At 46.9% G+C, this 21,361-nt stretch overlaps 1 protein-coding gene across 16 annotated transcripts in view; it reads left to right on the top strand.

The window, feature by feature from the left end:
- The first annotated feature begins 5,344 nt into the window (after nucleotides 1-5,344).
- APTX (aprataxin) overlaps nucleotides 5,345-21,361 on the top strand; it is a 33,188-nt gene continuing 17,171 nt past the window's right edge. For 2 of the 16 annotated variants that reach the window (XR_011380384.1, XM_070053288.1), the window contains exon 1: nucleotides 5,353-5,456. Coding sequence is in view for 4 of the 16 variants with exons in the window: in XM_008249001.3 (XP_008247223.2) it covers nucleotides 10,649-10,691 (43 nt within the window). In the remaining 12 variants the exon portion in view is untranslated. Of the gene's footprint in view, nucleotides 5,948-10,623; nucleotides 10,692-21,361 lie in introns of all 16 variants that reach the window. The other 14 variants (XM_070053246.1, XM_008249001.3, XM_070053264.1 and 11 more) reach the window with 14 other exon arrangements.

Here is a 21,361-nt window from a genome sequence, read left to right as displayed (position 1 = left end):
ATGCTGGCTTTGCAAGCAGTGGCTTAACTCACTGTGCCACAATACCAACATCCCTCCCCCAATACTCTTTTTTACATTTTTCTCATATATAATGATAAAGAAAATAATGACAGATAGTCACCAAGCTCCTTATAAACCTACCCAAGTCCTCTAAACTTTGTCCCCAAGTATTATGCAAGTATTACAATTTTATGTGCTATGATAAAACAGTTGGGAAGCAGGAGGAATTAACCTACCAAAAATAAAATCATTTCATTAGAAAATAGTCAGGGGTGCCTCAGGTTGGAGTTCTTCAAAAGCAGACACTGACACGAAGATTTGAAGGCCAGTGGTTTGCTTAAGGAGGTGGTTTCAGGAAGCACCAGAAGGTGTGAAGAAGCAGGACTGGGTTGACACAGAAGCCAGGGCAGGGTGGCCTAATGCGCACGTTTCCTCTGTGGGCGGCGGGAGCTTAGTGTGCCTGGAGAGCCTCTGGGAGAGTGTAGTACACACTTCAGAGTTGTTTCATCCCGGGGGTACGAAAACAAGTTTGTCTCCTTCTTTACATCATTTTCATTACAGCTCTCAGGGGTGTAAATCCCTTCCCTGCTGGCCTGAATATGAGCAGAAAAGCCCCCTGGTGTCAGAAGAAGCCTCAGACAAGATGTTTTTGGGTATATGAAACTGCAACTAAATCTATGTTTCACTAGACTGTGGGCCTCTCACCACTAAGTAACCTTTATGATTTAGCGTCAGACCTAGCTCTGTCTGCAGAGTCTGTCTGGTCTTGTCCAGTTGAGGCTGCTTCTAAAATACTTCAAGTCAGTTCGCTGCCCTCCTTTGTTCATGCTGCCAGCATCCTTTGTACTGCATCGGTGAGCTCCTCCCCGCTCTCAGCCTTTCTGATCTTGCCCTCCTCCGTGATCCATTCTTCCTCACGGCACCCGCAGTGATCTTCATGAAACAAAAATCAAAGTATGTTATTCCCCAGCCAACTCCTCAGGTTTCACTGATGATGAACCCAGACACAGTTCATAAATGGTTTCATCTCTGAACTTTGCCCAGATCTCCCCAGTTTTCTTCAAGTGGCAACCCCATTGGATTCTCAGTTCCATTGGACTGAAACCTGGCGGCAGTGGTGAGCGTTGTGGCACAGCAGATTAAGCCATGGTTGGGGTGCCCGTATCCCAGATCAGAGTGATTGGGACTAAATCCTGTCTCTGCTTCTCAAACAGCTTTCTGGCTCTGACTTGGTTCAATCCTGGCTATTGCAGGCATTTAGGGGAGTGAACCAGCAGATGGAAGATCTGTCTCATCTTCCCTCTCTGTTACTCTGCCTTTCAAATAAATAAATAAATAAAAAATTTTAATAATAAAAAAGGAAGGGTGATGATAATAAATACATACTCTGCTGTAAGGCCTTTGTACATCCAAAAGGCTATTCTTGTCTCAGCAGCCCCTTAAGCCAAGCCTAATCCAGAGCAAGGCCATATTTATCTTCAATTCTTTTTTTTTTTTTGAAAAAAAAAAAAAAGTTTATTTGAAAGGCAGTTACAGAGAGAGGAGAAAAGACAGGGAGAGAGATATTCCATCTGCTGGTTCTCTCTCCAAATGGCCACAATGACTGGGGCTGGGCCAGGCTGAAGCCAGAAGGCTGGAGCTTCTTCTGGGTCTCTCCTGTGAGTGCAGAGGCCCAGGGACTTGGGCCATCCTCCAAGGCCTTCCCAGGCAGATAAGCAGGACGCTGGATCAGAAGTAGAGCAGTCAGGACTTGAATTTTTGCCTAAATGGGATGCTGGTGCTGAGGCCACAGGTTAACCTGCTGCACCACAGTGTGGGCCCCAATTCTCTTCAATTCTGCGAAGGCTGAGAGAGGTGAGGAAGTTGCAGAAGAGAGGTTTGACTGTAGCATAGGTTGGTTCATGAGGTTTAAAAAAGAAGTCAGCTTCATAACACCAAAGTGAAGTAGCAGGTGCTGATGTAGAAGCTCCAGTAAGCTGTGCAGATCTAGTTAAGAGAATTGTTGAAGGTGGCCACAAGAAACAGCAGCTTTTCCATGCAGGTCCATGTAGGTGAAACAGCCTTCTACTAGAAGGAAAGGCCACCTAGGGATTTTTTTTTCTTCTGGATTTATTTTATTTATTTGAGAGGCAGAGTTACAGAGAGGTCTTCCATCTGCTGGTTCACTCCCCAAATGGCCTAAACGGCCAGGGGTGGGCTGATCTGAAGCTATTAGCCAGGAGCTTCTTCCAGGTCTCCCATGTGAGTCCAGGGGCCCAAGAACTTGGGCCATCTTCCCCTGCTTTCCTTGGTGCATCAGCAGAGAGCTGGATTGAAAGTGGAGCAGCAGGACTCGAACAGGGACCCACATGGGATGCCGGTGCTGCAGGTCAGGGCTTTAACTTGCTGTGCCACAGCGTTGGCCCCATGTCACTCTTTCAACTAAATAAAGCAAATGTTTAAAATAAAAATCACTGTCATTAATCATCAGGAAAACCACAGTAAGATATCATCGCACACCCATTGGGATGGCTGCTATAAAAAATAGGGGAGGATGTTTAGCTTGGTGCTTAAGACACGTGCTCATGTCCCACATCAGAGCTGCTGGGTTTGGTATTTGGCTCTGGCTCCTGACTCCAACTTCCTGCTAATGCACATCCTGGGAAGCAGCAGTGGTGGCTCTAGTAATGGGGTTGAGACCTCTCTCTGTCTCCCCCCCCCAAAAAAAAACCCACAAAAAAACCAGAGTAGCAAGTGTTGGCAACAGTTGAAGAAACTGGAACCCTTGTGTGCTATTTATAGAAGACAGTATGGCACTTCCTCAAAATATTAAAATAGAATTAGTTTGTAATCCAGCAATTCCATTTCTATGTATATATATCTCCAAAATAATTGAAAGCAGCGTCTTGCACAGATGTTTATACACCCATCATCATGGGAGCATTATTTAAAATAGTTAATATATTGAAGCATCACAAATGTCCATAGGTGGATGAATGGATAAAGTGTGGTGTATACATCAATGGAGTATCACTCAGCCTTCAAAAAGGAGGATGCTACAACATGAATGACACTTGAGGACATTATAATTGAAACAAACTAGTTATAAAAAAAGACAAATACTGTGCAATTTCACATATATGAGGTATCTAGAGTGGTCCAGCTGATAGTAGGGTTGCTAGGGATTGAAGGAGGGGAAACAGAGAAATGATATAGTTTCAGGTTTTAAAGGAGAGAGAGAGAGAGATGGGGGTAGTACATTTCATGCACTGGTTCACTTGCAAATGCCTGCAATAGCCAGGGCTTGGCAGGAGCCTGCCTGCAATAGCCAGGGCTTGGCAGGAGCCAAAGCCAGAAACTCAACTCTGGGTCTCCCAAGTGAGTAGGAGGAACCAGATTATTTGAGCCATCACCACTGTCTCCCAGGTCTGCACTGGGAGGAAGCTGGAGCTGGAAATCAATCCCAGGTACTCTGATGTGGAATGCAGGTGTGCTAGTGGGCATTTTAACTGCTAGGTCAGATGATTGCTCCTAGTTTCAGTTTTGCAAGAGGAAAACGTTCTGGAGATAGTTACACAACAGTGTTAAATCTGTGAAAGTCTTAAGTGCCTGCCAAGCCCTTTGTCTGGCATTGTGCCATGTGACCAGGCTTTCCTGGCCACTAATATTGACAATGGACTCTACCTAATAAACTGGGCATGAAGGCTGCCAAGTTTCGCACATTATGTGGTGAATAATCCAGTTGCAATGACCCAAACCACTTTGAGATGCAGGGCACACAAAGGCAGTTCACGTAGGCGCAGAGGCTAAGAGAAGTGTAATTCTGAGGGACTGAAGAACTGGCCAGGTCACCAGAGCGGTGTGAAGCAGTTGTGAACCACAGTCTTCAGTCAGGAGGTCTGGATGCTGCTGCGATGATTCCCCACTTCCTGGTGTGACCCTAATGTAACGCTGCTAGCAAAAACGAGTCTCTCCTGTTTCCTCGAAGAGCCTCTTGTCTTGACAGCTCTAGTATTTTCATCATATCCTTGGGTCTCTGCTTTTCCATGGAAGAAAACAGTAGTCCACCTTGATCAAGAAATGTGACTCTTCAAGGCTTGGTTTCTATTGTGTTTGAGAAAAATTACGCACTATGGGGCCGGCGCTGTGGCACAGCAGGTTGAAGCCCCAGCCTGCAACGCCAGCATCCCATATAAGCGCTGGTTTGAGTCCCAGCTGCTTCTCTTCCGATCCAGCTCTCTGCTATGGCCTGGGAAAGCAGTAGAGGAAGGCCCGAGTCCTTGGGTCCCTGCATCCGCGTGGGAGACCTGGAAGAAGCTCCTGGCTCCTGGCTTCGGATCGGCTCAGCTCTGGTCGTTGCGATCATTTGGGGAGTGAACCAACGGAATGGAAGACCTCTTTTTCTCTGACTCTACCTCTCTCTCTCTCTCTAACTCTGTCTTTCAAATAAATAAAAAAGTCTTTAAAAAATATGCACTATGTCTTCACCCATGAGATAGAAGATCTTCCATCTGGGGTGTGTGTGTTTGGCACAGCAGTTAAGATGTCCTCTTACCCCTGTTCCATGGGGTTTGATACTGCCACCCGTTCCTGCTAATATCCACCCTGGGAGGCAGCTGTGATGGCTCAAGTTATTGGACCCTTGCCACCCACATGGGAGACCTGGATTGAATTAATGGTTCTGGGTTTCTTTCCTGGTCTAAGATCAGCTGTTCTGGACATTTGGGGAGTAAACCAGTGGGCGTAAGATCGCTGTCTCTGCCTTTCAAAGAAATGAAAAAAAAATTCTTCCCTCTGCCAAAATACCTTGGAATAATTGCAATACATGACAGGGGTTAGGGAACGTCCTGGAATGGCTTTAAAAATCAGTGCCCATATCATTGATTGTTGCATCCTGCTTCTCTCCCTGACTGTCCAGGAGTTCCTTTAGTGAAGACAGCATTAAAAAAAAAAAATAAAAAAAATCTTAGCAGGCTTCCTCGGCCTCTGCCCGCTGCAGCCCTTTGTCTCCTGAACGGGAAGAAGATGCATTGTAGTTTAGAAAGGGGACGGCAATGCTTCAGCAGGTCTCGTCTGCAGGGGAGATGACCTTACAGGCAGTGAGCTACTGCTTAGCGACGGGAGCGTCAGGAGGCAGCATGGCCGCCTGGAAAAAGCCACGGGAGGGTTTGCTGCCTGAAGTCTCGTGCAGTCCAGACTGAGAGGCAGCGACAAGCGAATGGCCCTTAGGTAGACGCCGAGACAGCTCGTTCGCCTGGGCTAACTGCCAAGACCCACGCTTGGGCCAGTGAGGGACCAGTTGTGGGTGGGCACTTTTTACATCCGGGCATTGGGAGAGCCTGTTAGCCAATCCGCGGAGAGGCCGTGGTGACATCACCGGCCGCGCTGTGGCCTGTCTCGCGACGTGATCCGGCAGCGCCGGAAGCTGTGAGGCACGGCTGGAGTAACGTGAGCGCGTCGCTCTGTGTCGCCGAGCGGTAAGGCAGTGGTAGGCCTGCCTCTCCTGGCTGGGTTGAGAGCTGCGGATGTGGGCGCTAGGTCCGTGCAGCCACTACGCTTGGGAGACGTGTCCTCACGGACGCTCTCGTGGCTGTTGCGTCTTTGAAGACGTTGCCTCTTTCTCCCTTCAGCTCCCGGGCGCCGTTTCAGCAGGCGCTCGCGGTGGTCTCTGCCCCACTTGGCGTTAGTTCTCGCGTGTCCCTGACCTCTGTATTGAGCTTGGACCCAACGCAAGCAGAACACGGACTAATTAGAGAGCGGGCTCTGTCCAACCCAAGGAGGCGGCCCAGCTTGTCGGCAGGGACAGCGTTTCCGCCAGAAGCGCTTTCGAAGGAGCTCGAGGGTCCTTCACAAACTTCTCAGCGGCTCTTAGGAAAGCCAGACCGAGCAAGCCTCTTCCCCTAGAGACCGGGGCTAGCGGCTCAGTACAGTAGAAAGATCTTTCGCATTTGGAAGGAATGTGGTCCAGGTTTGGAGCCTTCTGGGAGTGTGGCTTATGTTGGGAAGTGGGGAGAAGCACAGGTATAGGTTTGTGCCCGTGCACCTTACACGTTGCTGGCCGATCATCTTATTTTATTTATTTATTTAAAAGGTAGAGTTACGGAGACGCAGAGGCAGCGAGAGAGAGGCAGAGACAGGCAGAGGTTTTCCATCTACTGGTTCACTCCCCAGATGGCCGCAGTGGCCGGAGCTGAGCCCATCTAGAGTCAGGAGCTTCTTCTGGGTCTCCCACGCGGGTGCAGGGGCCAGGGACTTGGGCCATCCTCTGCTGCTTCCCCAGGCCATAGCAGAGAGCTGGATTGGAAGTGGAACAGCTGGGACTCAAACTGGCGTCCATATGAGATGCCGGCACTGCAGGTGCTGGTTTTACGCTCTAGGCCACAGCCGCTCCTAGATGATGCCTTTACCCGTTCTCTGCTTCTGCGTTCATCATACCTTCACTGTCAACAAGAACGATGATGGTGTTGCCTGCTTAGTTTTGCCAGACGCTGAGTTTTACACCTGTCTCATTTAGCCCTTGTGACAAACGTAGAGGAATTTTATTTGAGAAGGGTTTAAAGCTTCAGAGGTTAAATAACTTGACTGAAGCCATGCAATGAGTAGATGGTGGAGCCCAGATTTGAACTCAAGGTGTCCAACTTAAGAGCCCTTGAGAGGCCGGTGCTGTGATGTAGTAGGTAAAGCCACTGCCTGCAGTGCTGGCATCCCAAGTGCTGGTTCAAGTCTTGGCTGCTCCACTTCGGATCCAGCTCTCTGCTATGGCCTGGGAAAGCAGTAGAAGGTGGTTCAAGTTCTTGGGCCCCTGCACCTGTGTGGGAGACCCAGAAGAAGCTCCTGGCTCCTGGCTTCGGATCTGCGCAGCTCTGGCCATTGTGGCCATTTGGGGAGTGAACCAGTGGATGGAAGACCTCTCTGTCTCTCTCTGCCTCTGCTCTCTATAACCCTGACTTTCAAATAAATAAATAAATCTTTTTTTTTTTTTTCTAGAAGAGGCCTTGAGGGTCACTACCCTTCAGTGATTTTCTCTAGTTGTTCATTAAAGATTCAAAGATTTACTTACTTGAAAGGCAGAATTAGGTTCACAGGGAGATTTTCCATTCATTGATTCACTTCCCAAATGGCTACAAAGGCTCGGGCTGTGCCAGGCCAAAGCTAGGAGCCCGGAGCTTCATCTGGGTCTCCCATGTGGGTGGCAGGTGCCCACCTACTTGGGCCATCTGCTGCTGCTTTCCCAGGTGCATTAGCAGGGAGCTGGATTGGAAGTGGAGCAGCCAGGTCTTGAACAGTTGCTAATATGGGAAGCTGGTCTTGCAGGTGCTGGCTTAGCTGGATGTACCACAGCACTGGCCCCTGTTGTTATGAATTCTTTTATGGAGAAAGGGTTTTAGATGTTTTCCCTTCTTAGAAAATCACTTAGGTTACACCTATCTGCTTTTCCTGTAGTCTCAGAGGATGGGTTGTTTCTCTGATGAAGGCAAAATTTTTAATCTTCTAACCTTTTTAATGCTTTTTATAGGAGACCTTGTTTTGTTTCTTTTTTTAAAGGTTTTTATTTAATGAATACAGATTTTATATGTACAGCTTTTAGGAATATAGTGTTTCTTTCCCCCATTCCTGCCCTCCCATCCCACCTCCTACTCCCTCTCCTATTCCATTTTTCATTAAGATTCATTTTTAATTCACTTTATATACAGAAGACCAACTCTGTACTAAGTAGAGATTTCCACTGTTTGCACCCACACAGAGACACAAACTATAAAGTACTGTTTGAAGACAGGTTTTGCTGTTAATTCTCATAGTACAACCTCATTAAGGATAGAGGTCCAACATGGGGAGTAAGTGCACAGTGACTCCTGTTGTTGATTTAACAATTAAGACTTATTTTTTTTAAAAGATTTATTTATTTTACTTGAGAGTCAGACTTACACAGAGACAGAGAGAGAGAGAGGTCTTCCATCCGCTGGTTCACTCCCCAGTTGGCTGCGCTGATCCAAAGCCAGGAGTCAGGAGCTTCCTCCTGGTTTCCCACGCGGGTGCAGGGGCCCAAGGACTTGGGCATCTTCCACTGCTTTCCCAGGCCACAGCAGAGAGCTGGACAGGAAGTGGAGCAGCTGGGTCTCGAACCGGCGCCCATATGGGATGCTGGTGCTTTAGACCATGGCGTTAACCCTCTGTGCCACAGTGCCGGCCTCAAGACTTATTTTTGATGTCAGTGACCACCCGAGGTTCTTGACATGAGCTGCCAAGGCTGTGGAAACCTTTTGAGTCCACAAACTCCGTTGGTATTTAGACAGGGCCATATGCAAAGTGGAAGTTCTCCCTTCGGAGAAAAGTACATCCTTCTTTGATAGCCCCTTCTTTCCACTGGGGAAGAGACCTTGTTTTCATTTGTTCTACTTTCTGTCTGTGTTCCATTCATGTATAAAGAAAGGTAGGTTTCTCAAATTTTCCCTGACACTTCTGCTTGTCAAAGAAAGAAGGAAAATTCTTCAGTGATCCATCTTCCTTTAGCTGCCATCCAGTGACTCTGTTTTCCTTCTTATCCAATCTGTTTTAAGATTTATTTATTTATTTGAGAGGCAGAGTTACAGACAGAGGGAGAGACAAAGAGAGAGGTCTTCCATCTGCTGGTTCACTCCCCAAATGGCCGCGATGGCCGAGCTGGGCAGATCTGAAGCCAGGAGCCAGGAGCTTCTCCTGGGTCTCCCACATGGGTGACGGGCCCAAGTGCTTGGGCCATCTTCTGCTGCTTTTCAAGGCACATTAGCAGTGAGCTGGATCGGAAGCGGAGCAGCCAGGACTTGAACTGGTGCCTGTATGGGATGCTGCTGCCGCAGGCAGAGGCTTAGCCAACTATACCACAGTGCTGGCTCCTAATCCAGTCTGTTCTAAGAATATTCTAAATTGTGTCTCTTATCTCCCATTACCTTCAGCAGTCTATCTTTTGGATCTATCATTTTCCTGAAATTTCACCTGGAGGTCATCAGTGGTTGATTATCAAACCAGATAAACATTTTAAAATAAATCATTACTGGATCCCTGTACTACTTTTGACAGTTGATCATTTCACTTGCTTCCTATTCCTTTATTTTCCAGGACAGTTCACTCAACTTCTTTATTCATGAAACATTTTTTGTGATACAGAGTTGAATAAGACAAAGTGCTTTTCTTCAAGGAGCCTGCATTCCAGCTGTTTCTCCATGTATGTCTCTTACCAGTAGTTTTTCCTGTGGGATCTTTTCCTCCTCCCTAAAATGTTGAGCTTTTCAATTGCATATGACTTAGATACCCTTCTGTTTTCATTCTGTACACATGGCCTGAGTGAGCACATCATGTGTCTTAGTTTTTTAAAAAAAATTTTAAATTTTGCCTGCTACATTTTTAAAAAAAGATTTATTTATTTATTTGAAAGTCAGAGTTAAACAGAGAGAGGAGAAGCAGAGGCAGAGGCAGAGAGAGAGGTCTTCCATCCACTGGTTCACTCCTCCAATGGCCGCAACAGCGGTAACTGTGCCGATCCGAAGCCAGGAGCCAGGAACTTCCTCCGGGTCTCCCACGTGGGTGTAGGGGCCCAAGCACTTGGGCCATCTTCTGCTGCTTTCCCAGGTGCATTAGCAGGGAGCTAGATCAGAAGTGGAGAGCCAGGACTTGAACTGGTGCCCATATGGGATCCTGGCATTGTATTCAGTGGCTTAGCTGCAACACCACAATGCATGACTTGTAATAGTTTTATTTATTTGAAAGGCACAGTTATAGAGAGGCAGAGGCAGAGAGGGACGGGGGTGGGGGGGCTTCCATTTGCTGGTTCACTCCCCAAATGGCTACAACGACCGGAGCTGCAGCAATCCGAAGCCAGAGCCAGGAGCTTCTTCCAGGTCTCCCTCACAGGTGCAGGGACCCAAATACTTGGGCCATTTTCTACTGCTTTCCCAGGTCATTAGCAGAGAGCTGGATTGGAAGTGAGGTAGCTGGGACTTTAATCGACACCCGTATAAGATGCCAGCACTGCAGGTGGTGGCTTTACCTGCTACGCAACAGCGCCGGTCCCCTGTAATAGTGTTCTAACTGGTTTCCCGGCCTCTAGTCCTGCTCTCTTTATCTATAGTGCATACTACCTCCCTCCCATCCTGATGGTTTTGGAAACAAATCTGTGTCAAATTTCTTCTTAATGTTTAAAGATCTGTTTATTCATCTGTTCTTTTCTCCGATTCATTTAGCAAATATTTGCTGTCTATTGAATTGGAAAATTCATTGAAACTTCTAAAGTTCCAGCTTCTTAGCTGGTCACCCAGAGCTTTGCCTCATCTGGAGCCTACGTGTATCCCCAAACCCTTCTCCGCCTTATGCTTTAGGTTCCAGCAACGCTGACCTGCTTCTTATGCACCGTGCTAGTGTGCATTTGCCCTTGCTGTTCCCTTTGTCTGGAATCTTCACTCCAATTCTTTTTCTACTTCTTGATCTTCATCTAATTTGGCTGCCCCCTTTAACCTGATTTTCCCATTTTATATGTAGGACATAGTTAAGGCCCACCTCCTCCAGGAAACCCTCCTTCTCACCTACTTTGTCCTAGTTTGTGCACCTCCTTGGTATACTTTGCCCAGACCAATCCCCATACTTAGTGTATTGTTGTAATTGTTTCCGCAGACCCTGAACCTTTTGAAGACAGCTCATGTCTTTTTATTGGCGCTGGAATGTCACAAGGCATGTAGTAGGTATGTAGTAATTTTGATTGAATAATCAAGTGAATGAAACCAAAAGACATATGTTAAAGTGGTTAAGAACCCATCCTTTGGAATTAATTGAAGTCCTAACTTCTGTCACACACTGACTCTGCCATTTGAACGTGTTACTTCTCCAAGCCTCAGCTATGTCTTCCTTAGAATGAGCGTTGTGAATATTAAAAAGAGACAATGTAAGACATTTAACACAGTGTCTGGTACCAAGTATGCTCTTGATAAAGGTATGCTGAACACCAGGGGACCCTGGAGTATAAAATTTGGCCTAGCCAAGGACAGTGAGCTCCAGAAACTTTTCCCCTCTCTGTCCTGAATGGGTGGGTAGTGAGTCAGTCTGTCATAAAGGAGATGGTGATCTCTTTTGGAGGGTAGAATTACATGCAATTCCTGCTTTTCACCTAAGTAGGCTGCCCTTTTAACCTTTGTCATAAAGAACTGTGATAGTAGTTCTGTAAAGAAGAGAAGTCAGCTCAGTGGAGGCCTCAATGAGAAAATAGGGTTTGAAAATTGAGAATGAAGGCCGGTGCTGCAGCTCAATAGGCTAATCCTCCGCCTTGCGGCGCCGGCACACCGGGTTCTAGTCCCGGTCAGGGCGCCGGATTCTGTCCCGGTTGCCCCTCTTCCAGGCCAGCTCTCTGCTGTGGCCAGGGAGTGCAGTGGAGGATGGCCCGAGTGCTTGGGCCCTACACCCCATGGGAGACCAGGATAAGTACCTGGCTCCTGCCTTCGGATCAGCGTGGTGTGCTGGCCGCAGGGCGCCAGCTGTGGTGGCCATTGGAGGGTGAACCAAAGGCAAAAGGAAGACCTTTCTCTCTGTCTCTCTCTCTCTCTCACTATCCACTCTGCCTGTCAAAAAAAAAAAAAATAAATAAAAATTGAGAATGACTTGAGTTTTTAGGAGGCAAAAAGATTATAAATTCATACCATAAGACTATATTGGGGAACATGAGTCAGTACATTGTACTTGAGGATTGTGTAAGTGTGTGTGTGTGTTTGGGGGAAGAGAGGAGAAGGAGAGATGGTGAATGGGATTTATGTTTCCTTATGTGAAACTTATGTTTCCTTATGTGAAAAGGAGCATAAGAATCTTCTGCCTGTGGTGCCGGCACCCCGAGTTCTAGTTCCGGTTGGGGCACCAGGTACTAGTCCCGGTTGCTCCTCTTCCAGTCTAGCTCTCTGCTCTGGCCTGGGAGGGCAGCGGAGGATGGCCCAAGTGCTTGGGTCCCTGCACCTGCATGGGAGACTGGGAGGAAGCACCCGGCTCCTGGCTTCGGATCGGCGTAGCGCCAGCCTTAGTGGCCATTAGGGGAATGAACCAACGGAAGGAAGACCTTTCTCTCTGTCTCTCTCTCACTGTCTATAACTCTACCTGTCAAATAAAAAAGAAATAAAAGGAGCATAAGATGAAATAACCTTTATGGGGTTAGGGTGTGCGAGTCTTCATGCCTGAGGGATCTGGGACTGATCAGGACTGGGAAAGTTTCTAGGCTGTGCTGGACTTTATGGTTTTTTGGTAGTCCTCAGCTACCTGTGATTACTTAAGTGAGTTTTGGAAAGTTCTAAATTACATAAAATATATAGTTCCTGTGTTGTACTAGCTACATTTCAGATGTTCACTAGTCACATGAAGGATGTCTTGTTGAATAACATAAGTTTAGGACATTACTATCATTCTAGAAAATTCTTTTTTTTTAAAGATTTATTTTATTTTATTTGAAAGTCTGAGTTATACAGCGAGAGGAGAGGCAGAGAGAGAGGTCTTCCATCCAATGGTTCACTCCTCAATTTGGCGGCAACGGCTGGAGCTGCGTCGATCTGAAGTCAGGAGCCAGGAGCTTCTTCCGGGTTTCCCATGTGGGTATAGGGGCCCAAGGACTTGGGCCACCTTCTACTGCCTTCCCAGGCTATAGCAGAGAGCTGGATGGGAAGTGGAGCAGCCAGGACTAGAACCGGTGCCCATACGGGATGCCGGCGCTTCAGGCCAGGGTGTAAACCTGCTGCACCACAGTGCTGGCCCCTCCAGAAAATTCTGTTGGACAGCACTGTTCCACATTATCAGATTTTTGACTTCGTGTGGCCTATCAAATCGCTTGAATCTTTGGAAAATACTTAGAGTTTCTAATCAGTCCCCACAACTCTGGAATTAAAAGAATAAGGCTGAAAACTGGAGAATTGGTCGGCGCCACAGCTCAATAGGCTAATCCTCCGCCTGTGGCACTGGCACACCGGGTTCTAGTCCCGGTTGGGGCGCTGGATTCTGTGATTCTGTCCCCTCTTCCAGGCCAACTCTCTGCTATGGCCCGGGAGTGCAGTGGAGGATGGCCCAATTCCTTGGGCCCTGCACCCCATGGGAGACCAGGATAAGTACCTGGCTCCTGCCATTGGATCAGCGCAGTGCGCCGGCTGCAGCACGCCGGCCGCGGCGGCCATTGGAGGGTGAACCAAAGGCAAAAGGAAGACCTTTCTCTCTGTCTCTCTCTCTCACTGTCCACTCTGCCTGTCAAAAAAAAAAAAAAAAAAAAAAAAAAAAAGAAAACTGGAGAAATTTGGATTCACCCACATAGATGTGAGGGTGTATGGGATTATCCAGCAGGAAGAGCAGAGCACTCCGCCTAGGAAGAGCTGGAGAAGGGAGGGAGAGTGAAGGAAAGAAAGAGAACCTGAATAGGGTTTTCAGCTGCTCATTCACTGGAAAACACTTTCTGTATGCTGGCCGTATGCCAAATATTATGTGAGCGCCGATACACTGAGAAGCAATGATGGACATAACCTCAGCTATCATAGAGCTTGTAGTTTATGGAGTTTTACTGGAGGGACTGGCTTGAAAATTTTATTTATTTATTTATTTTTTATTTATTTTTTGACAGGCAGAGTGGACAGAGAGAGAGAGACAGAGAGAAGGGTCTTCCTTTGCCGTTGGTTCACCCTCCAATGGCCACCGCGGCCGGTGCACCGTGCTGATCCGATGGCAGGAGCCAGGTGCTTCTCCTGGTCTCCCATGGGGTGCAGGGCCCAAGCACTCGGGCCATCCTCCACTGCACTCCCTGGCCACAGCAGAGAGCTGGCCTGGAAGAGGGGCAACCGGGACAGAATCCGGCGCCCCGAGCGGGACTAGAACCCGGTGTGCTGGTGCCGCAAGGCGGAGGATTAGCCTAGTGAGCAGCGGCGCCGGCCAATTTTATTTATTTTTAAAAATATTTATTTATTCATTTATTTAAAGTCACAGTTAAACACAGAGAGAGGAGAGGCAGAGAGAGAAAGAGGTCTTTCATCTGCTGGTTTAATTTCCAGTTGACTGCAATAGCCGGAGCCGCGCTGATCTGAAGCCAGGAGCTTCCCCTGAGTCCCCCATGCGGTGAGGGGCCTAAGAGTGGAGGGGCCCAAGGACTTGGGCCATCTTCCACTGCTTTCTCAGGACATAGCAGAATGCTGGATCCGAAGTGGAGCAGCCAGAACTCGAACCGGCGCCCATATGTGATGCTGGCACTGCAGGTGGCGGCTTTACCCGCTATGCCACAGTGCCGGACCCTGGGTTGAAAATTTAAGAACACCCATCCTTCTGTATTCATATTCTAAAACACTTCACTGCCAGTAGTTGCAACTAGAGGCTGAAGTGGGCCAAAATACTGCTTAAAGCAGTGGTGTAAGTATTATGTAGTGACTGCTTCAGCTTCTCAGGGAGTAGTAAGTAGGAATGATCATAACTTCAGAACTTTGGAGGGAATAATGTATGTGTGTGCTTGTGGACAGCAGGGGGTAGCTCTCTCTGTTTTGCAACAGCCAGCCTTGATCTGAACTGTCCATTTGATTCCTCCTGTCCCTGCTCTCAAACTGCTCTCCTGGCTTCGTTTATTTTCAATATTAGTAGTTACCACGTGACTGACTTCTCCATACCTATGAAGCCATGCTTCACTTTGAGGCCCATTAGCTGCTCATTCATCCATTTCATATGCACTGTACTAGTGTACAAACTAACTAAAGTATTAAAAAGTGGGACCTGTAGCACTGCCATCATTTGAGGCCCCAGGTTTAGGATTTTAGATTCACAACTAGGGTCTGGTGCTTGTGGTATAGTGGGTAATGCTGTCCCCTGCAGTGCCAGCATCCCATATGGGCACCCGGTTTGAGTCCCAGCTGGTCCACTTCTGATCCAGCTCTCTGCTATGGCCTGGGAAAGCAGTAGAAGGTGGCCCAAGTTCTTGGGCCCCTGCACTTGTCTGGGAGACTTGGAAGAAGCCACTGGCTCCTGGCTTCGGATTGGTGCAGCTCTGGGCATTGTGGCCAACTGGGTAGTGAACCAGTGGATGGAAGACCTCTCTCTGTCTCTCCTTCTCTCTCTGTGTGTAACTCTGACTTTCAAATTAATAAATCTTAAAAAAAAAATTCACAACTGACACTTTGTACTCATGTGTCAGCTCATTCACAGTGACCTGCAGAACTGCCTCTTGGACTTCTCTGGCCCACTCATATATTAATGGCTTTAGGATGATTGCTGACTCTAGATTTCTCCACTCTTGCCTGCCTATATGCAGCAGTTGGCAAAGTTTTTGAATTCTGTTGTTTCATCTTAGTGTGGAGCTCAAAATCTGGCAGTTGTCTCCTATTGATTATGTTAAATCAAAACTTTTCAGCTTAATGTTCTTTCAGCGCCTCTGCCTTGGTTTGTGACTCAGGCAGCTTCTCTGGTTCATGCAGCTAAGTCTGTATGATGCGTCTTTACCTGTGTCTTACCATTTCGGAAATCTGTGCCATCATCTGTGCCATTTAAAGTGGAATGCCCCTTAGGGCTGGCACTGTGGTACAATGGGTTAAGCTGCCTGCGATGCCAACATCCCATATGGGCACTGGTTCAAGTCCCTGCAGCTCCACTTCTGATCCGTTTCTCTGCTAATGCACCTGGGAAAGCAGCAGAAGGTGGCCCAAGTGCTTGGGCCCCTGCACCCATGTGAGAGACCTAGAAGAGTCTTCTGGCTCCTGGCTTTGGTCTGGCCCAGCCCTGACCATTGAGGCCATTTGGAGAGTGAACCAGTGGATGGAAGGTATTCTCTGTCTTTGTGTCTCTCTCTCTAACTCTGCCTTACAAATCAATCGATCAATCTTAGAAAAAAATGAAATGCCCCCTTCTACTCCTTGTCTACCTTATTAGTCCCTTTGGCTCCTTGCTTTCTCTGAGTGGTTTCTTGGGAACTTTGCTGATTATTATTATTTTTTTTTTGACAGGCAGAGTGGACAGTGAGAGAGAGAGAGAGAGACAGAGAGAAAGGTCTTCCTTTTTGTTGTTGGTTCACCCTCCAATGGCTGCCGCGGCTGGCGCGCTACGTCCGGCTCATCGCGCTGATCTGAAGCCAGGAACCAGGTACCTCTCCTGGTCTCCCATGCGGGTGCAGGGCCCAAGCACTTGGGCTATTCTCCACTGCACTCCTGGGCCATAGCAGAGAGCTGGCCTGGAAGGGGGGCAACCGGGACAGAATCCGGCGCCCTGACCGGGACTAGAACCTGGTGTGCTGGTGCCGCAAGGCGGAGGATTAGCCTAGTGAGCTGCTGCGCCGGCCTTGGTAGGCTTTTAACTTAGAGTAACTGAAGAGAGTGCATTACTCTTCTGCTCTCTTGCCACTTTTTTAGATTGTTTTTAAAACTTAAAAAAGCACCACCGGTGCCGTGGCTCAACAGGCTAATCCTCCACCTTGTGGCACCGGCACACCGGGTTCTAGTCCCGGTTGGGGCGCCGGATTCTGTCCCGGTTGCCCCTCTTCCAGGCCAGCTCTCTGCTGTGGCCAGGGAGTGCAGTGGAGGATGGCCCGAGTGCTTGGGCCCTGCACCCCATGGGAGACCAGGAGAAGCACCTGGCTCCTGCCATCGGATCAGCGCGGTGTGCCGGCCGCGGTGGCCATTGGAGGGTGAACCAACGGCAAAGGAAGACCTTTCTCTCTGTCTCTCTCTCTCTCACTGTCCACTCTGCCTGTCAAAAAAAAAAAAAAAAACAAAAAACAAAAAAACAAAAAACTAATTCAATGCTCACATTAATCCAAGTGCAATGAATTTATACTTCCTCAGCTCTCATTTGCTTACTCTGTCTTGCATTGTTTTGTCTTTGCAGATGGTAATGAAACCCTGATTTTTAAAAATCTGGGGGCCAGCGCTGTGGCTCACTTGGTTGATCCTCTGCCTGCGGTGCTGGCATCCCATATGGGCGCCTGGTTCTAATCCTGGTTGCTCCCCTTCCAGTCCAGCTCTCTGCTGTGGCTAGGCTAGGAAGGCAGTGGAGGATGGCCCAAGTCCTTGGGCCCTGCACCCACATGGGAGACCAGGAGGAAGCACCCGGCTCCTGGCTTTGGATCGGCACATTGCATTGGCCGTAGCGGCCATTTGGGGGGTGAACAAATGGAAGGAAGACCTTTTTCTCTGTCTCTGTTTCTCTCACTGTCTAACTCTATATGTAAAAAAAAAAAAAAAAAAATCTGGCCTTTTTCCCCCTTTGTTCATTGATAGAGAGCTTGTGTAGCGGGCTTATATGCTGTCTTGGCTGCAAGCAATGTAGACTGGTTTGTGAGAGACTTGAGCATTGATAAGGTTCTTCAGTCTAGGGAGGTGTTTGTAAGCTCTAATACTACCCCTCCCCATATTTCCCTTTGTCACCTCCCTGGTCTCATTCTTACTCTTTGCTGCAGCTTTCATGACGTGTGCCTGCCTCTCAGATGCATACACTGAGTTCAGCCTCTCCCCTGATCTTTATCCTTAGGTAGGTCAGCTTGCTCCTTGGATCATCCACAGACTTGCATCTCCCAGTGACTCTGTTTCAATATAAAATTGGTTCTTATTCACCTTTATTCAATATACAATTGATTTTTCTAACCCCAGATTGTTTCTCTTTGTATATTCCTCATTTTGGTTAATGGGCCTCGTCCGTATTAGGCATCTTTGGTTGGTGTCTTCCTTTATTCTTCTCCATCTGTCTTCAACACAGGCATACTTCAGAGATATTGTGGTTCAGTTATTGCACAAAGCAAATAGTGCAGTAAAGCAAGTCACATGAAGGTTTTGGTGTGCATATAGAAATTATTTTTACATTATGCTATAATCTATTATGTGTAAAATAGCATTATGTCTAAAAAAACAACCAATATACTTAATTAAAACTGTTTTATTGTTAAAAACTGTTAATGATCAACTAAGCCCTCCATGAGTCATAACTGTTTTTCTGATGGAGAGATTGCCTCAGTGTTGGTGGCTGCTGATTGATGAGGGTGATGGTTGCTGAAGGTGGGTGCGGCTGTGGCAATTTCTTGAAGCAATAAATGGAGTTTCCTACACCAGCTGATTCTTCCTTTCAGCATTTGCCCATAGTAGAATTTTCAAAATTTGAATCAAACCTGTTAAACACTGCTACAGCTTTATCAACTAAGTTTATGTAGTCTTTTAAATCTTTTGTTGTAATTTCAACAGTGTTCACAGCATCTTCACGAGGAGTAGATTCCATCTCCAGATACCACTTTCTTTGCTCAGCCATAAGACACAACTCCTTATTCAGTTTTTCAGGAGACCTCACCAGTTCAGCCACATCTTCAGCTCCACCTTCTTTTGCTGTTTCTACCACATTTGCAGTTAATTCCTCCACTGCAGTCTTGTACTCCTCAAAATCATCTGTGAGGGTTAAAATCAGCTTTTTCTGAGCAGCTGTTAATACTGATTTTTTTTAAAAAGAGATTTGTTTATTTGAAAGGCAGAGTTAAAGAGATTGGTTGATTAATTGATCAATCGATCTTCCGTCTGTGAGTCACTTCCCAAATGTCCACAGTGGTCGGGACTGTTCCAGGCCAAAGCCAGGAGACTAGAACTCCACTGGGTCTTGACGTGGGTGGCAGGGGCCCAAGCACTCGAACCATCCTCCACTGTTTTCCTAGGAACATTGGCAGGGAGCTGGATTGGAAGTGGAGCAGCCCAGGACTCCAACCAGTGCTTATATAGGATGCCAGTGTTGCAGGCAGTGGCTTAACCTGCTGCACCACAGTGCTGGCCCCAATGTTGATATTTTGACCTCCCATGAATCATGAATAATCTTTTTTTATTTTAAAGATTTTTTTTAATTTTTATTTTTTGAGAGGTAGAGTTACTGAAAGAAAGGGAGAGAAAGGTCTTTTATCCTCTGGTTCACTCCCCAAATGGATACAGTGTCTGGAGCTGGGCTGATCTGAAGTGAGAAGCTAGGAGCTTCTTCCAGGTTTCCCACATAGGTGCAGGGGCCCAAGCACTTGGGCCATCTTCCACTGCTTTCCCTGGTCATTAGCAAATGAGAGCTGAATCAGAAGAGGAGCCAGGACTCGAACCAGCACCCATATGGGATACCAGTGCCGCAGGTGGAGGCTTTACCTGCTATGCCACAGCACTGGGCCCTTGAATGATTTTTCTTAAAATTTTTTTAAAAGATTGATTTGTTTGAAAGAGTTACACAGAAAAGGAGAAACAGATCTTCCTTCTGCTGGGTCACCCCCTCAAATGGTTGCAATGGCCAGGGCTGGGCTAGGAAAGCCAGGAGCAGGGAACTCAACTGGACTCTTATGTAGGTGGCAGAGAACCAGGTACCTACCTGCACCATCATCTGCTGTTTCCCAGGTGTGCCTTAGCAGGAAGCAGGATCAGAAGTGGAGGCGGGACTTAATCCCAGGCACTCTTATATGGGATGCAGTTGTCCCAAGTGGCCGCTGTGACAACACCCATTCCCTTGGAGCAGGCATTGATTTCTCTTTAACTGGAAAGTCCTAGATTGTGTCTTCCAATAGAAGGCTGTTTTGTCTACATTGAAAAGCTGTTGTTTAGGGGCTGGCACTGTGGTGTAGCAGGCTAAGCGTCCGCATGCAGTGGCTGCATCTTGTATGGACACCGGTTCGTATCTCGGCTGCTTTTCTTCTGATTCAGCTCTGTGCTGTGGCCTGGGAAAGCAGCAGAGGATGACCTAGGTCCCTGCACCCCTGCACCCACGTGGAGACCGGAAGATGCTCCTGGCTTTGGATTGGCCGAGCTCTGGCCAATGTGGCCATTTGGGGAGTGAACCAGTGGATGGAAGACCTGTCTCTCTGTTTCTCCCTCTGTCTGTAGCTCTTCCTCTAAAATAAATAGATGATTTTTTTTTTTTTTAAAGAAAAGCTGTTTAGTGTTGCCGCTTTCGTTAGTTCTCTTAATTAGATCTTCTGGACAACTTGCTACAGCTGCTATATCAGCACTTGCTGCTTCACCTTGCACTTTTATGTTACAGAGATGGTTTCTTTCCTTAAACCTCATGAACCAACCTCTGCTAGATTCAGACTTTTCTTCTGCAGTTTTCTCACCTTTCTCAGCCTTCACTCAATTAAAGAATGAGAGCCTTGCTCGGGATTAGGCTTTGGGTTAGGGGAACATTGTGGTTGTTTAGGTCTCCTATCCACACCATTAAAACTTTCTCCAAGGCTGTTTCACTTTCTTATCCTGCATGTGTTCACTGGAGTGGCATTTTTAATCTTCAAGAACTTTTCATTTGCATTCACACCTTGGCCTTTTGGTGCAACAAGCCAAGCCTTTTTTTTTTTTTTTTCTCCCATTTCTGTTTTTTTTTTTTAAACTTTTATTTAATGAATATAAATTTCCAAAGTACAGCTTATGGATTACAATGGCTTCCCCCCCATAACGTCCCTCCCACCCGCAAACCTCTCCTTTCCCACTCCCTCAAGCCAAGCTTTTGACCTACCTCAGCTCTTGACACACCTTCTAAACTTAATATTTTCTAGCTTTTGCTTTCAAATGAGAGACATGGGATTCTTCCTTTTTTTTTTTCCTTTCACATTTAGATGTGTTATAGGATTATTAACGGGCCTGATTTTAATATTGTATCTCAGGGAATAGGGAGGCCAGGGGAGAGGGAGATAGATGTGGTGGTGGAGGCGAGGACAGATTTGGGGTGGTCAGGAGGTATGGATAGTAGATCAGTGGAGCAGTCAAAACATGTGGCATGTAGCTTGTAAATCTGTCATAGAGTGGGACTCGTGACACCCCACAACAATAATGGTAACATCAAAGATTGTTGATCACAGATCACCATAGAAGATATAACACTAATGAATAAGTTTACAATATTATAAGAACTACCAAATTGTGATACAGAGACATGAGCTGAGTATAGGTTGTTGAAGAAAATGGTGCTAAGCCACAAACCTTCAATTTGTAAAAAACTGTAATGTCTGCAGAGTGAACAAAGCAAAACTCAATAAGGCAAATTTTGACTGAATTATGTTCCTCCAGATTTCCCTTGGCTTTTCTTCCTCTCTATTCCCTTTGCTTCTCTGACTTTGTTTAGGCCTCACCTTTCTTCTGAACTTCTTTTCTCTTCTACTGGCCATAAGGTTGTTTTTCAAAAGAACATCATTACTTCTACTGTTGTTTAGGTTGTATATTACACAAAAGTGCCACGTTTATTCTAGAAATTATGGGTTTGCTTATTTATTTTGGCAATCTTCTAGCAGATGGGAGTAAAATGTGTTGTTCTAACATCACTATATGTTAGGACAACGAAGGAAGGGGAACCTGATACACATAAAGACACCAAGGAACTGAAGAAAACCTTCACTCTTTGTCCTTAGTTCTCTGGCAGGTGAAGTTCTCATCCATTGAGATCCCAG

The sequence above is a fragment of the Oryctolagus cuniculus genome, chromosome 1, assembly GCF_964237555.1.
Source record: "Oryctolagus cuniculus chromosome 1, mOryCun1.1, whole genome shotgun sequence".
Classification (NCBI taxonomy): domain Eukaryota; kingdom Metazoa; phylum Chordata; class Mammalia; order Lagomorpha; family Leporidae; genus Oryctolagus; species Oryctolagus cuniculus.
The sequence above is the reverse complement of the archived record's forward strand: the minus strand, read 5'-3'. Positions and strand labels throughout refer to the sequence as shown.